This window comes from Petromyzon marinus, chromosome 38 (genome assembly GCF_048934315.1).
Source record: "Petromyzon marinus isolate PM22_M1 ecotype Great Lakes invasive population chromosome 38, UKy_Petmar_22M1.pri1.0, whole genome shotgun sequence".
Taxonomy (NCBI): domain Eukaryota; kingdom Metazoa; phylum Chordata; class Hyperoartia; order Petromyzontiformes; family Petromyzontidae; genus Petromyzon; species Petromyzon marinus.
The window spans coordinates 13181107-13198600 of NC_133704.1; the positions used below are offsets into that span (position 1 = coordinate 13181107).

The following is a 17494-nucleotide window of genomic DNA, read 5'->3' on the forward strand; positions in this document are numbered from 1 at the left end:
TTTTCATCAAATGCGTTTATTATTATTATGATTATCATCGCGACACAACTTTTAGACAGCTTCAAGTACGAGTTTCTGTGTAACCAAAGTGCGCATTACGTATAAATGTCATTTTAAAGTTGGCACGTTACAATACTTTAAAAACAATGGGAAATGATACTTCAATTACATCATGGGACCTCCTTTGCCAGTACCAAAATATGATAATAGGTTTTCCCCTTTTTTCTGGCATCTTAACAATGTTAAAACATCTTAACACCTGTTTTGTTGCCAGAAAAAAATGGGAAAACCTATTATCTTATACTTCAATTGCATGTAAATATAGGCAACGTGAGGGGAGAAAAAAATCAGTGGTCACCACAGGAGCCCGGATAGCTCCTGAAATGCCCTCCTCTGAACTCGAACCCCCTTGTGAAGGCGCAGACCCCTGCAATCACTGGTTCACGTGCCTGCTGGCGGAAGGCAGGGCCTCCAACGAGAGCGGATTGCGGGTGGCTACTGCAGAGCTCATACACCATCATGAGGAGGCGATTTTGTCCGGCTCTTCCACGCTGTGCCAGACGTCTCAGAAGAGGTGGGAGTATCCAGACATCTTGACAGAGGTAGGAGTATCCACCACACTTTCACCTGCATCCACCACACCCAGACCTGCCGATTCGACTCACCGAACTGTGGTACAGAACCCTTTCACCACTGCTGGGTGGTGTAGGTGGAGGGGATTTAATAAACCTCCACCATTGTTCCAACTCCCGCCGCCAGGAGGTCGAATTGAACCAGCGGCCTTCGGTGATTGCAAGTCCGGTCTCCGTGTGCTAACCCATTACACCATCACAGGTGGCACTGGTGAAGGTGAGGGAGCAAAGACGCGGGAGCATAGATGTACTGCACAACAATAGATATCACCGCACTCCCGTCCACTCACAACATAGCCATTTTCCCGTCAATGTAAATACGCGTGGACACTGCCAGGGGAATGTGGAGTTTCCACCAAGTGGTCAAGGGGCACCCAAGAAGGCGATTGCCACCTGGCGGTTTTTCTGGCGTATAAAACCACAAACGCCTCTCGCTTGAGAATGAGGTGATCATAAATCTCAACGGGGCGGATCGCGCGATAGCAGAGAGAGCTGGGGGTTAGCACGCCAAAGACACGCGTCTCTTGACCAGTGGGGCACAACCACGGGAAAGAAGTAGAGTCAAGGACTGTGTAATGTGTAATAAGTTAAAACGGAATGGCAAAGAGAATGGGAAAGGTAAATAATGGGAAATAAGAGGAAAAGGTTGGAGAAGAAATGGAAAAAACGGGAGCAAAGGGTCAGGAAACAGAATCAGAATCTTTATTTATCCTGGAGAAAGCTGTGAAGCTATTTTTTTTTTTTACAAATTTCCAGTATTTTTCCGCAGATGTCTAGCAACGTGGTTAGGAAGCAGAGGCGACAAGGGCCTCGATGTCGTTGCACGGAGAGGTATCCGTTGCCACAGGGGGCGGTGAGGAGAGGGATTCAGAGTGAGGGTGGCCACACAGAAGTCACGTGATTTACGGGAGGCTTGAGCTTCCTCAGAAGTAGATATATAGAGGAAAGGGTTGGTGAATAAAGCAGAGATTTGTTCAATCTATTCTAGATTTGAAGCTTTCGTGACTGCAAGGATCCATACTCTTTGGTTCTATTCGGTAAAGTCACGTAGGTAAAAAATAAATAAAAATAAAATCACGACGTTTCGGCCACAACACAAGCGGCCTTCACACAGCTTAAAGGTCGCAGTCTGAGCTTGGCTCCGTTTCACTCCAGCGCAGTCTTCGAGACAGGCTGGTCCCTTCACCTGATGAAGGCCGCTTGTGTTGTGGCCAAAACGTCGTGATTTTTGTTTTATTTTTTTACCTACGTGACTTTACCGAATAGAACCAAAGAGTATTTGTTGAATCTCCATGATGCCACTGTGATGCAAGTTGGCCAAGAGATTGCAGTACTACAAGTGCATGGGTTCATGAAACATATCTGTGCAGACCTATGAGCCTATCTTGAACCTACTGAAACCTTAAATATTTATTTCGGTTTTGGGTTAACCCGAACCAAAGTGGAATGGCAATACGTTCAACTGTCTGTATATATGTACCGTGGTAAAGTCACCTGATTATTATTATTTAACATCTGTACACCTCAACACATTAATAAAAACACAGCAACTTTCCACCGTGTTGTTTTCTTTGCGTTACCTGGGCAACCTTGTCAACGCCGTGTGACCTCATTCGGCCAATCACGTGTGTTCTTGTGCGCACGTGCAACACGACAATAACGTGAACAAGTAAATTGTCGACAGCATTTGCTGTGAGCCCGCTTACTCAAATCCAAGGTGTGGCAGCCCACCGCTTAAGCCAGAGAAAAACATAATACAGAAGCATAAGTAACTTCAGTGTCCAACAGAGTAAACCTTCGCACCACCGCAAAGATAATTGATGTTGATATTTCACGATTAAAAAAAACCCGTTAACTGCTTGCCCTTTATACGTTTCCGGCCTTCGTGTGACAGCTAATGGTATGGAATGTCACGCGCGCATAGCTTTTTATCCTGTCCTGAAATAAACAAATGCTGGACCCCCCCCACCTGCAGTGTCCCTGAAATATCCCTATTATCTCACATCCCCTTGCTTGTCAATGTCCTAGAGAGGGTCGCATTCTCCCAGTCGCTCGGTGAGACGTCACTCGCTCTCTCCTCTGCCGCCCCCAGTTTGGAAATGATCTCCGACCACCCCTGGCCGACCGTGCTGTCGACTCCCTGCCCCTGTTCTCCGTTTCTTGCGCAGCGTGCCTTGAGATGCAGTGGCACGTAGGCGCGATATGAATTAAAGTTTTGCCATATTCTCCGGATAATAAGACACCGTTTTGTTCGCCCGAATTTTTAAAGGAAGAGTTTGGTGGTGCCTCTCATAATCCAGTAGCTGTGTTCCTACTCGTGATAACCTGGGTTTTAAGAGTTGCGCGTTTTTAAACGTGCGTACTTCCAGATCTTTAGAACTCTATTGACAGTGGACAAGTTTTGGGGTGCGGCTTACATTTGTGGGAGTGTCTAATATTCCTGAGAATACGGTCATGGTAACTCTAAAACACATGTATTCGTGAACATACAAAAACAGATGCATCTTTATCCTGCTTGCGAGTACGGATTAGTTGTTTTCAAAGGCTGCACACGTATGTGTATATATTATCGCTATAAGTTACTGCGTGAGATGAGAGGGTGAATTTAAAAAGGGGTCGTCCATGTGTATTGTGTCATAGCACTTTTTGCACTCGAGCCCAAACCCAGCAATTACTCGTCGCAGACATCTGCGGTAGCAAGTTGAATCTGAACCCGGCAACGCGTGAGTTCGATTCCCGCTCACGGCCAACACCGGTGACGATCATCTGAACCGGTCTTGACAAAGGCGGCTGGGCGTGGTGCTGGTCGCCCACCCCCTCGTGTGCCGGGCTTCATAGGCGCTGCTACTCGCTAACAGCACTTGCCCCAATAGTCTGTTAAGGCTATACGGGGATCTTTGTTTGGGGAACGGTAGTGCAGTGGTTAACATGCTGCGCTACGAACCCGGCGACCCGAGTTCGAGTCCAGCTCATGATCAATAATGATGACAATTATCTGAACCGGTCCTGGGTCTCCTCCTAGATTGGCTTGGCCTCGAGTGATTAACTGGTGAGGTGTGTAAACAACAACACTGGAGAGACAAAGGCGGCCAGGCATGGTGCTGGCCTCACCACCCTCCTTGCATGTCACGCTGGTCTTAATAGGTGCTCACTAACACTTGTCTGCACAGTCTATAAGGCTGCGCACGGAATCATTTGTGTGTACATGTACAATATGTTTTGTTTCTGTATGATATTTTGTGTATCTTTATAAATGCATGTGTGCGTGTGTGTATGAGCGTTATGCCCTCTCTTCGCTATGCTTGCGAAACGTGGAGCCCTTTAGAGGAGCATTTGGGCTGGTTTTAAACAATTAGGCTGGCCTGCCTACGATCCATCCTAGATCAACCAGACTGAATTGTGTGAGGAACTCAGATCTTTGAAAGATCCGGTCACAGTCCCCATCATCAGTGAGCTCCTCTGACAGGCGAGGCTGCATTTGCACGGTCATGTAGCCCGCATGCCCAGCCACCACATGGCCAAGCAGCAGCTGTTTGGCCAGATGGAGGGGGCAAAATAACCGCGGTGGCATGAGCTGGAGAAAAGATGGATTGATGCGGTACAGGAGGATGTGGAGCTGATTCGATTTGTAGATAACTGGTACCAGCGTTGTCAAGATCGGCCTCTGTGGAGGAGGCTCATGAAGGACACTACTTGGCAGCTGCAACGCAATTGCCCTCCACCCACAACACAGGGCAGAGCAGCGACCCTCACAATAACGAGTGGAATGCCGGGCGCCTAAATCGCAGCAAGTTGGCGCAGTGGGGAGCACGGGTGATGCACCTGCCAGACGTTTATGTTGGTTAACTCACAACAACACCTGGGTCTGTCCCACGACCTTCTTGCCTGCAGCTAGCCTTCCACACTTTTGCATTCACGTGACGGCCTCAAAGTGCACCTAGCCTGGCCCACGTGGCACGGATGATGGCACCGTCACTCGGCGGCGAACGGCAGCCGTGTGTGTGTGAGCGCGCGCTCCTGCCGTCAGATGATGGTAGCGATGGTGACAGAGTCTCGCTTCATCCCCATCTGCACGCTCTCTCCTCTCTGAAACCTGTGCACCGGAGAAAAACAAGAGATGTGTCTTGAGGACACGTGCAGCCCTTTTTGTCAATCCACTGTTGGATGAGGGCCTTCCCCGCGCCGTGCGGGTTATGAGACCATACCGCACCGGTGCTACATCGGTTCGTGATGTGGGCCAGAGGTAGCGTGTTTGCCGCTCGTTGCAGAGGTTCTATTTACCATCTTAAACTATTTTTTTTTACCAGGTAAGGCCCACTGAGCTATCTATGCAGCTCTTTTTCAGAAGGGACCTGGCCACAAATGATAGTTCAACGAAGTGGCTTATCGTGTGGAAATGTATAGCAACCAAATACTCAATACGTGTGATGTTGATTCTAAATGTGAAGGGAAAAACCGCAGGATCTGGAGAAAATTTCACGCTACCACGGGGAGAGAGAGAGACACGCAAACTACAAATATACAGCAGGCGTCAAGGTCGGGATCGAATCCACGACCTCCTGCATACCAGGCGAGGTAGTTAACATCTTGGCACGGTGGTATTTCACGGTTTGAATCCAGCGGCCACCCTGGTTATTACTTGAGGTATGTGTCGGCCATAATAGTACGCCACCATCTGCCTCTCGGTGGACGATTCCCATGACGTTATTCACAAGAGTTAGGCCATTGTGTGCCGCCCACGTCAGGGTGCAAATTCGAAAATGACGCTGAAAAGTACTCCATGGGAATTAGACAAAGTTCCCCCTTATAGCCTTTAACAGACTGGAGGAGCAAGTGCTGTTCGCGAGCGCCTATGGAAGCTGGCACGGCACACAAGGGGGTGGGTGGCCACCACCACGTCCAGTCGCCTTAGTCTCCCCAGTGGCGATGTTTACTACACACCGCACCAGGTACACATTTGAGGCTGGTCGACCTAGGGGAGGCCCAGGACCGGTTCAGATTGTCGTCACTGGTATGGATTGTGAGTGAGAATCGAACTCGGGTCACCAGCTTGTCCTCCAGCACCTCCGATGAGCGTGGTTGGCTACATACGATGCGAAAAAAGTTCAACATACATACTGCAGCGCACTAACTGCTACACCACCGCTCAACACAATTACACATAAACACACGGGAGCAGAAGCAATCTTTACCCACTACTGGCAGCGGACTGATGCCGCCCCCCCCCATGTCACTCTTGCAAATGAGACTGGTGGAATGTTATCTTTCTCGCCTGGTATGCAGGAGGTCGTGGGTTTGATCCCAAGCCTGACGCCAATATATTTGGAGATTGCATGCTCTCCCCGTGGCCGCGTGGATTTTTCTCTGGGTTCTCCCGTTTTTCCCTCCACATTTACAATCAACAGGCGCCGAGAGTATTTGGCCACTATAAATTTGCACGCGACAAGCCACTTTGTTGAACTATAATTTGCGATAGCCAAGTCACTTCTGAAAAAGAGCTACACAGCTCAGCGGGCACTTAACCTGGTAAAATAAACAGTTTCAGTTTATAGTTCTCCGCACGCAGAGACCACACACACACACTCTCACCTGGCTTCCTCGTATTTCTTTTCCCGATAGAAGGGGCTCCGCTTGCTCAGGTACAGCAGCACCAGGTCACAGAAAAACGCCCCCTGTGTGGCACAGTCACAACGACAAAGATCACCCCCCCCCCCTCCACAGCGCACGCGGACCGTTGGGCGAAGCGCTGCCGTTGAGGCCGGCGCACCAGCGGGTGGTGCGGCTAGCGCCGTGCCCCGCCCACCACCTTTGTCTCCCCAGTGCTGATATTTTGCACACCGCGACAAGATGGTTAAGGTCTTCAGATTCGGCATTGCTCACTGCCCCACGGGCTCCAGGCTTCACACTTGGAGGGTGGTGACGGCGTCTTAGCAATTGCGGCACCTAAACTCTGGAACTCTCGTTGCCGTTCGAGGTCCGGACTTCCGAGACAGACGACAAATCTTCAAATCTCGACTAAAAACATCTATGTTTAAAACGTCCTTCTCACTTCTTCTTCTCCTGGTTGTCGTTAACTATTTTCCGCCTTGCCATGCATAGCGCCCTGACAGCGATTGTTTAAGGGCGCTTTATACATTTACATTATTACTAGTCATATGAGTAGGGGGTCGCCACCCTTTTTCCACCGTGGACCAAACCCAGACGCCGTTCTTCAGTCAGCACTGTGGTCCATCAGCAGCGGTGGTACAAATCAATCACTGCTACCTGCAGGACAGGTGGCAACCTTTACATTTGAAGGCTTAGTCGACCTTGGGGATGCCCAGAACCGCTTCTGATATCACTCACCACTGATGTTAACCGTGACCAGGAATCGAACGGAGGTCGCCTACTTACTACCGTTACCATATCCGAAAAAAAAGACAAAGATCCCCCATATAGCATTTTAATTGACTGCCGGGGCAAGTGCTTTTAGCGAGCACCTAGTAAGGCTGGTGGCAACACGAGGAGGTGGGTGGCCAGCACCATGCCCAGCCGCCTTTGTTTCCCATGTGCCGATGTTTACATACTAAGTTAAGGCTGAGTCGACCTAGGGGAAGCCCAGGATCGGTTCAGATTTTCGTCACCAATGTTGGCCATGAGCTGGGATCGAATTCGGGTCACGGGGTTCGTAGCGCAGTGCGCTAACCACACTTAACTCCCGACGCCCTGTAACAAACACATAGATACATGTTGTAGAGATTTAACTTCATTTGCAATTGCACTTGACATCATATATCCTTGTTTGTTTACGTATTATATTTGTTCCACATCTCTGTATCTTAATTGTAAATGTACTGTGATCAGTTTAACACGGAGGAATTCGCAACCAATATTAACTCTAAGAGGTTTTTGGGTTAGATGGCGAAAATCTAACACAAAAAGCTCTGATTTAAAGCTTTCGTGACTGCAGTAATTCATATTCTTAGTTTTTTCGGTAAAGTCACGTTGAAGAGAAACAACAAAATAACAAAATATATATAAAACAATAAAAAAATTTCACGACGTTTCGATGATGACCGTTTGAGTTATGGTCGAAACGTAGTGAAAATTTTTTATTGTTTTATATATATTTTGTTATTTTGTTGTTTCTCTTCAACGTGACTTGACCGAAAAAACTAAGAATACAAAAACCTCTATTATGGGTACTGCGAACAGTAAAAAAAGACTTAATATTGCTTTACGCTGTCCAATATTTTGTTATTGCTCATGTTGTGTTTCTACTGATTTCTGTGTGCTTCATTGCAGTACTTTGTTTTTATTTTGTAATATCTGCAACCCATCACTGGCAATTGAGACTCATCCTGGTTTCTTGAGTTCATCTGGTGAAACAAAAAACTTTTAACTTAAACTAGCTCGCTCGCTTATCATCTCACTCACTCACTACCCGTTCACTCACAGTCTCACTGAACCACTCATTCGCCAACCTAGTCACTCACCCACTCATGTACCATCTCAATCACCATTACTCATTCACCCATCCACCATCTCACTCACCCACCCACCAACCCACTCATGTACCATCTCAAGCACCCACTCATTCATCCACCCACCATCTCAATCACCCACTCATTCACCCACCCACCCACCATCTCACCCACTCATTTACCCACTCATTCACCCACTCATCAACACTCAGTCACCCACTCATTCATTCACTCAACTGATCACTCATCCACTCGTTCACACACACACACCATCTCCTCTCACCCACTCATTCACACAATCTTGCGAGTGCGACTTTGTCCTTGCCTCTTGAGCTCACACCTGGTGAAACAAAATAAACTTGAACTTAACATATACCATGTAGCCCATGCAGTCACACACATACGGATCACGTGGGTAGCACACACGTTCCACTGTTCACACGTACAGTCAGGATGTGTGATAAGGAGGACGTAATAGATGGGGGTGAGAGGGCGAGAGAGACAAGGAGAGGGTGAGGCTGGCAAGGAGCTGCAGAGTGAGGGAAGGGAGAGGAAAATGTGAGGGCGGAGATGAGATGGGAAGAGCGGGAGGGGAAGCGAGGGGAAGAGTGCTATTTAGCGAACGCTGTTACCTGTGACTGAGCGGTTAGGACAATGGATGATGCACAGATTGAATCATTGCAAAACGCGAGAGAGAATGAGTGAGTGAGTGAGGGGGAATGAGTGAGACGGGGAGCAAGTGGGAGAGTGTGGGGGCTGTGAGAGTGAGGAGAGAGAAAGGGAGAGCAAGGGGGAGATGTGTCTCACCGCTCCGAGCAGGGCCAGGCCTGATCCCACGTTCACGGCCGTGGGAACGATGCTGAACCTGCCCGCCTGGGTCAAGGGTCATGGTTAGTTCATTATGTATATGTTCGTTTGCAGCTCAGGGTCAATCCACTTCTGGATGAGGATATTCCCACGCCACACACCATGTGGGTCTTGGGAGGGGGGGGGGGGTTATTTGACCATACTTCACCATGCTGGTCAGAGCAGAGTTGATTAAGTTTTAGAGCATACTTACGGGCAGCATAGTAAGTACAGTGCAACACTGGCTTTTGCTGCACTCCCATCTCAATCAGAGCTGTAAATTCCACATTTCTATGAGAGAAACCACGAGTTCATCACTAGGATAACTATTAACGATGTCTCACAGTGAGTCACTGTTTCTTTTTTTGACTGTCCCAGAAGGGTCTGTGAGTGAGGCTGAGATTTGGCAACTGGCCAAGTCTCATTCTCGTGAACTCGTGCCTGAATTACCACGATGTCACCTGGCCAAACAATAATAAGAAACTAATAACGATCTTTATTTAAAGAGCAGAGCGCATTTCGTACCACAACGTTCAAGGCCACTTCACGCAAAGTTAAGATAAAAGGGAAACGTGAATAAAATAGGTCGCATGTCCCGTGTGGCGCTCACCTTGCCGAACACCAGGACGTCAAAGCGGATGCCGTAGACCTTGAAGAGCTTCCGCTGCTCACCGCCGTCCGCCTGCCGGTAGTATTTGGCGAATCTGCATGGGCCGAAAGGGTGCGGGTTGAAGGGTTGCGTTGTTGGTCAGCGCGTAACGTTCGTTGGTTGGGGTTCTTGTTTTTTTTTAACGGTAGGGTTAGGGTGAATGTTGCAGTTCGGGATTGATGTTAAGGTTAATGTTACAGTTAGGGTTAATGTTAAGGTGAGGGTTAATGTTACGGTAGAGGTTAATTCTACGGTGAGGGTTAATGTTACGGTGAGGGTTAATGTAACGGTGAGGGTTAATGTTAGGGTGAGGGTTAATGTTAGGGTGAGAGTTAATGTTAGGGTGAGGGTTAATGTTAGGGTGAGGGTTAATGTTAGGGTGAGGGTTAATGTTAGGGTGAGGGTTAATGTTAGTGTGAGGGTTAATGTTACGGTGAGGGTTAATGTTAGGGTTAATGTTACGGTGAGGGTTAATGCTATGGTGAGGGTTAATGCTACAGTGAGGGTTAATGCTACGGTGAGGGTTAATGCTACGGTGAGGGTTAATGTAACGGTGAGAGTTAATGCTACGGTGAGGGTTAATGTTACGGTGAGGGTTAATGTTACGGTGAGGGTTAATGTTAGGGTTAATGTTACGGTGAGGGTTAATGTTACAGTGAGGGTTAATGTTACGGTGAGAGTTAATGTTACGGTGAGGGTTAATGCTACGGTGAGGGTTAATGTTAGGGTGAGGGTTAATGTTACGGTGAGGGTTAATGCTATGGTGAGGGTTAATGTTACGGTGAGGGTTAATGTTATGGTGAGGGTTAATGTTACGGTGAGGGTTAATGCTACGGTGAGGGTTAATGCTACGGTGAGGGTTAATGTTACGGTGAGGGTTAATGTTACGGTGAGGGTTAATGTTACGGTGAGGGTTAATGTTAGGATGAGGGTTAATGTTAGGGTGAGGGTTAATGTTACGGTGAGGGTTAATGTTAGGGTGAGGGTTCATGTTAGGGTGAGGGTTAATGTTACGGTGAGGGTTAATGTTAGGGTGAGGGTTAATGTTACGGTGAGGGTTAATGTTAGGGTGAGGGTTAATGTTACTGTGAGGGTTAATGCTACGGTGAGAGTTACGGTGAGGGTTAATGTTACGGTGAGGGTTAATGTTACTGTGAGGGTTAATGTTACTGTGAGGGTTAATGCTATGGTGAGAGTTACGGTGAGGGTTAATGTTACGGTGAGGGGTTAAGGAAGATGGTGAGAGTGAAGGGGCCCACCTGAAGTTGTACCCCGAGGAGGAGGCATTGAGGTGGGGTCGCGCTGCGTCGAGGCGGTTGAAGGAGTCGACGGGGTGGCACTCACTCGCTGGGCGGTCCAGGTTACAGCTCCACTCGATCTGAACCCCGATAACGCCACCCTGTACACGCAGCATTACACACACAGCATTACACACACACAGCATTACACACACGCAGCATTACACACACACAGCATTACACACACGCAGCATTACACAGACACACAGCATTACACAGCATTACACAGACACAGCATTACACACACACAGCATTACACACACACAGCATTACACACACACAGCATTAACACAGCATTACCAATACCCGCCATACGCCACTAAGTGAAGGTGACGTCACCACGGCGCCTGTGCCAGGCCAGGTGCACTTTGCGGCCACGTGAAGTGTCGAAGGCTCGCTGACGGGAGGTCACGGGACAGACCCAGCAGGTGCCATGTTTTGACTGACCGAGACGACTGGTTGATGCACCAGCTGTGCCCCCCACTGTGCCAACTCACTGTTTTAGCCACCCGACGTTACACTTGTTTTTGTGAGCGTCGCTCCTCCGCCCTCCGGTGGTGTTGGAGGGCGACTGCCTCCAACTGCCCAGTAGCAGCGTCCTTCACAAGTCTCCATAAAGGCCGATCTTGACACTGCTCGTACCAGTCATTGGCAACTCCACTCCAAATTCAAGTTTCAAGTCCACTCAGCTCCATATCCTCTGTTACCACATAATGCCATCTCTTCTCTAGCCCATGCCACGCTCGTTTAGCCCTCTCTATCCGGCCGAACAAAAGCTGTTTGGGCATGCTGTGGTTTGGCATGTGGGCTACATGACCCAGCCAATGGAGGATCTCACCAATGGGACTTTGTCCAGATCAGTAAAGGATCTGTGAGCTCATCACACAATCCAGCCTGGTTAAACCCAGGATTGATCGTGGACAGGCTTGCCTGAATGTTTCAAACCAGCCAAGATGTTTCTTTACAGGGCTCCATGTTTTGTAAGCATAGAGAAGGAAGGATATCACTGTGGGCACGAAGATCCAAAGATTCTTGCGGAGCAACAAGCCAGGCAGCTTCCACACAGCAGCATTATACTGGTAGGAACCTCCTGGTTACACCAGCCCACAGGGGATTATTGTGTCCGTCCGTCCGTCGTGCATACAAAAATGGGAGGTGTGGGGCTGGGTAGAGAGGGGAGGGTGGGGAGGGGCTGGGTGGGGAGGGAGGGGCTGAGTGGGGAGTGGAGGGTGGGGAGGGGCTGGGTGGGGAGGGTGGGGAGGGTGGGGCTGGGTGGGTGGGTGGTGGTAGGGGTGGGGCTGGGTGGGGAGGGGCTGGTCACCCCGTGGTGCCCTTATAAAACTCAACGTTTAACGTACTCACGCCGGCTTGTGCCCGCCCTCACAGTCGGGCATATTTGCGGAATACACCACGTGGTGCCGCCGTTGACCCTGGCCATTGACCGAGCAACCCAACGTTCCTACCAGCTCCCTCCGCAGGAATGTGTTGTAGCTGCTGAGTGAAAAGATAACGCCGCTGGACTGATTCGAAGTGAGACATCGACTGCCAAACTGGAGCTGGTCATAAGCACACTGCCCAGGTACAGAAACCTCTCCATTCTCTCCACAACTGCCCCATCACTCATTGGGAGTGGAGGGGGTGGAGTATGCACCCTGTGTGTACGTGGTGTACACGCCGTGTACACGTAGTGAGTCATGTCCGCGGCGTGTTGCCAGGCAGGGCGCCACCTCCACGGCGAGGCTGTGGAAGTCCTCCCCGGCTGCGCGCACCAGCTGGCCCAGGCGGAAGATCGGGCAGTAGGGGGCGGCCGTGGCGCTGTAGCGGCAGCGCTTCAGGTAGTCCGCCTCGGCGCGCTCCAGCACGTTACGCCTGGCACGCCGGACACACGGGTGGACACGGGTGGACACGGGGGCACACGGAGACGAGGGCAGGGTGAGGGTGTACCGTGAGTGCCTGGTGCGGAGTGTAACCATTAACACTGGGGGAGACATAGGCGGCCGGGCGTGGTGCTGGCCACGCCTCATCGAGGGTGCCATGCCGGCCGTCGCTAGCAGCACTTGCCCCCAACAGTCCGTGAAGGCTACACGGGGGATCTTTGCCTTTGTTATATATCACCAGACAAGAGGCTCCTCTGGCACTCCCTCGAGTCACGTGGAGGTGGCAGTGACAGTGACGGAGCAGTTGCTGTACCGCACCACTGTGCCGTGCAGTACAGGTGTGTGTGTGTGTGTAGTACAGGTGTGTGTGTGTGTGTATAGTACAGGTGTGTGTGTGTGTGCAGTACAGGTGTGTGTGTGTGTGTGCAGTGTGTGTGTGTGCAGTACAGGTGTGTGTGTGCAGTACAGGTGTGTGTGTAGTACAGGTGTGTGTGTGCAGTACAGGTGTGTGTGTGCAGTACAGGTGTGTGTGTGTGCAGTACAGGTGTGTGTGCAGTACAGGTGTGTGTGTGTAGTACAGGTGTGTGTGTGTGCAGTACAGGTGTGTGTGTGCAGTACAGGTGTGTGTGTGTGCAGTACAGGTGTGTGTGTGCAGTACAGGTGTGTGCGTGTGGAGTACAGGTGTGTGTGTGTGTGCAGTACAGGTGTGTGTGTGTGTGCAGTACAGGTGTGTGTGTGCGTGCAGTACAGGTGTGTGTGTGTGCGTGCAGTACAGGTGTGTGTGTGTGTGCGTGTGGAGTACAGGTGTGTGTGCGTGCATGGAGTACAGGTGTGTGTGCGTGCAGTACAGGTGTGTGTGCGTGCAGTACAGGTGTGTGTGCAGTGTGTGTGTGTGCAGTAAAGGTGTGTGTGTGTCTGATGGAGGTGTGTGTGTGCAAAATGCAGGTGGGTGTGTATGTGCAGTACAGGTGTGTGTGATGTAGGTGTGTGTGATGTAGGTGTGTGTGATGGAGGTGTGTGTGTGTGATGTAGGTGTGTGCGATGTAGGTCTGTGTGTGTGTGATGGAGGCCTTAATAGGTGCTCGCTTACCATCGCTTGCATTCTACTACTGAATTTTGAAGATCACATTGACTATATTGGTAAAAAGACAAAAATAAAAATTGGTTTTCTGTATCGACACAAGCACTGCTTCCCCCCAATGTTCCGTTTGGAATTGATAAAAGCTACCATACTGCCTCTACTTGACTACTGTGACATCGTGTATAAATCAGCCTCAAGTACTGTACTGAAGAAGCTTGATTCCATCTATCACTCGGCCTTAAGATTTACATTGAACTGCCCATATAGGACTCACCACTGTGATTTCTACATTGGGTCAAACTTAACATCTCGTAATGTTCGACGGCTTGTGCACCAGATCTTATTTATTCACGATGTACTTACAAAAAAATCCGCAGACTACCTACTGGATCTCCTCTCTGTTTCAAAGAACAAATTTGACCTCAGGTCTTCGCTCATTTACCAGCTTCACATTCCCTATTGGCGTACAAAAACTGCAACTTGAATCGCTACCAATGAGATCTTCTCTCAAAACTGCTCTAGAGGAGTTGTACACCCCTTGCTGCCACTGCTATTCATTGGCGTAAAATAAAATAAAATGTTTCGCTCCGGATGACGCTGCAAAGTATTATCTGTATTTTGATTTAGCGTGCTGATCTTAAAGGTGCATTGCAAAATTTGATACTCCGACTGATGCTTCTGTTGTTGTGGAGTAACTCATGCAGCCAGCTATGGCTCTAGGATTTGGTGTTACATGTTATTTACGTAGTTTATTGTAAAAATTCGGTCACAGTCCCTATGATCACTGTTACGTTGCAATTATGGCTTTATTTTTTGGTGATTTTCGAAAACGTTTTTTTGGGTTGGACATGTTTGTTTTGTTGTAGTACGGAGTTAGACTGATGGCCTTAATCTAAGTTTTATTGTGGCTGTTGTTTGACTTGCATCCCACTGGGATTTTTTTTGCACAGCGTTGGTGTACGGTGCTTTTTTTCAGGAATATTTTGCCGTTTTTGTCATGGATTTTCTGTTTGCACAGTCACATGGTCACTTTAAGATGTTTTCTTGTTCGTGTTTTAGGTTTTTTTTGTTGTGGTTGCACCCGATTCAATAGCCGAATGGCTCACAGGGCTATACCAAAATAAATAAACTGAAAAAAACAAAAAAAACCATGTATATATGTATATGTGCATGTATGTGTATATGTGTGTGTTAAACTTTCTTCGCACTGTACGTAGCCAACTGTGCTAATCGGGAGTTGCGGGGGAAGGACAACAAACTGAACACAAATCATATTCTTAGTTCTTTCGGTAAAGTCACGTTGAAGGGAAGCAACAAAATAATAAAATATATATAAAGCAATATAAAAATAATTATATATAGTATTATTTAGTTGTTTCCCTTCAACGTGACTTTACCGAAAGAACTAAGAATATGAATTACTGCAGTCACGAAAGCTTTAAATCAAAATTGAACACAAATCAGTTCTAAATAAATGAGTTTGTCAATCTCGATGATGATTTAAAAGTGCACCGCTCCAGTGCCTTCCTGGTAGGGGAGTGAAGAGCGTTCCAGATAGCCGCAGAAGCGTATCTGAAAGCGTGCAATGCAGTGACCGCACGTACAATCACACGTAGGACGACTCAGCCCCAGGTGAATACCTGGTGCGGTGTGTAAACATCGCCACTGGGGAGACAAAGGCGGTCGGGCGTGGTGCTGGCCACTCACCCCCTCGTGCGCCGTTCCGGCCTTCACAGGTGCGACTCGCTAACAGCACTTGCCCCTACAGTCTGTTAAGGCTATTTGGGGCAGCTTTGTCTTTGTGCATATATACGTGCGTGTATATATGCGTGTGTCGAATGTCTCACTTGCTGAAGTCAAACTTGGGGAACCTGATTGTGTTCTTGATGAAGACTGTGAAATTCTCAGCCCCGGCGAGCACCGGCCTCCTGGACAGACGCGGAGAGAGCGGGGACGACGCTTGCTCGTAACCACACACGAGTTCACAGAACCTCCTCGCTGGGGCTACGCATCTCCTCCACACGAGACGACACTTCGTTGAGCTATCATTTGTGGGTGGCCAGGTCGCTTCTGAAAAAAATTGTTGATAATTTAGTTTAATCCATAATGCGTTTTCTTTGGGTTAGACCACGTAAAAAGTTTAGTTTAACCAGCCGACCCCGTTAAATACTTTCCTCAATCTACGCTTACGCCTCACTGTGTCCCCGAAGCGAACGGCAGTGAAAACCCACGAGGGATCCTCTCTGTAATCCCGCTGGCAGCAGCGAAGCTTCTTGCCTGACCCCTCTGCCGAGCCGCGTGGTTATTTTGTGTGGCGGCTTTCTCGCCGCGCTCCGAACCACCAAACCCCCCCCCGAGTTCAGTTCTCTCTCGCAGCCAACGCCAGGTGACGGGCGTCTCAACCCATCCTGGGCCTTCCCCTAGGTCTACTCAGCCTTAAATGTATACCCGGTGCGGAGTGTAAACATCACCAACCCGGGGAGAGAGACCAACCGGGCGTGGTTACTGCCCACCACCCCGCTCGTGTGTCGTGCCGGCGGCCTTCACAGGTGCTGCGACTCGCTACTAACGGGGGATCCTTGCTGTGTGTAAAGGTGTCCATGCAGCTCTCCATACAGGTGCTCATACAGGTGTTCACGCAGGTGTGTGTGTGTGAGGTGCCCCTCACCGTGGGGCCGTGGCCTTCTCCACAGGGCACCAGGCTGAGATCTCACAGGTGCGTATGCCCGGGCTGTAAGGAACACAGCGACCGGTCCTTATACCTGGCAGGCAGAGGAGGACAGGTGAGCGGCTGTCTGTGTGAACAGGTGTGAGCGTGAACAGGTGTGTGGAGAGGGTGGCCACCGCTTTCACTGCACACCGAATCCGGAGAGATTTCTGAGTGCTACGTCGATCACAGCTGTGCGGAAGTCACGTAATGTAATACATGTGTTGAGGAGTTCCCGGCGACGACTCGGAGACGGCTTGAAGGTAAGGGCTTTCGCCAAAGGTTTATTAAGTGTATTACAATAGCACAAAGGGTGGGACAACTTCCCAGGGGTTAGGGGTCCTACACTAAGTCCTGGTCCAGCCCGGCTAGCTCCGGTCTCTCTCCCTCGAGTCGGATGGGGGCACTAGCCAACCCCACCGACCGGGAAGAGCAGCACCTCCTACGGCTACCAGCGGCTTCACTCCTGACTCTCGTCGATCCCTCTCTACCCCTGGTTCCCTCTCCACCCTTCTCACTCTACCCGTTCCCACAGTGACCCCGCTTTTGTCACGGGGTCCCCCTTAAATACTAGACGAGACATGACGTCATCGAGCCCCCCAGCGTGCATGATGCCACGTTCCGTGACGTCATCGCACTGGACGGCACACATGACGTCACGTCCCCATTTTACTCCTCTACACATACAAACGTACACGACACCGGCAGCGTAAGTGCAATAAAACGGTGAAAGAGACGAAATGGAATGTTTGAGGGATGCCACACGCGAGACGCTCGGACGGCAACCGCCTGCTTTGTGATTCCCACAGCCTTCGGCAAATCCCTCACGGTCAACGTTGGCGTTCCCTTCGCCGACGTCATCACCACGTGAGGCTTCTCCACACCTTGAGCACGTGGCTCCTCGCTTGCCCCTCCCAGTTGACGCTGCCCCTCCGTGTTGA

The 17494-nt window shown here is 49.6% G+C and overlaps 1 protein-coding gene across 9 annotated transcripts in view; it reads right to left on the bottom strand.

The window, feature by feature from the left end:
- The window catches only part of LOC116957761 (serine/threonine-protein kinase Nek8-like), a 43149-nt gene continuing 25655 nt past the window's right edge, over positions 1–17494 (bottom strand). For 8 of the 9 annotated variants that reach the window (XM_076072725.1, XM_076072721.1, XM_076072719.1 and 5 more), the window contains 8 exons: positions 16515–16608; positions 15694–15774; positions 12616–12757; positions 10850–10989; positions 9552–9645; positions 8903–8968; positions 6222–6304; positions 1–4725 (listed from right to left, as the gene is read on the bottom strand). In XM_076072725.1, coding sequence (XP_075928840.1) covers positions 4656–4725; positions 6222–6304; positions 8903–8968; positions 9552–9645; positions 10850–10989; positions 12616–12757; positions 15694–15774; positions 16515–16608 — 770 coding nt within the window. In that variant the 3' untranslated portion in view covers positions 1–4655. Of the gene's footprint in view, positions 4726–6221; positions 6305–8902; positions 8969–9551; positions 9646–10849; positions 10990–12539; positions 12758–15693; positions 15775–16514; positions 16609–17494 lie in introns of those variants that run through there. The other variant, XR_012946350.1, reaches the window with a different exon arrangement.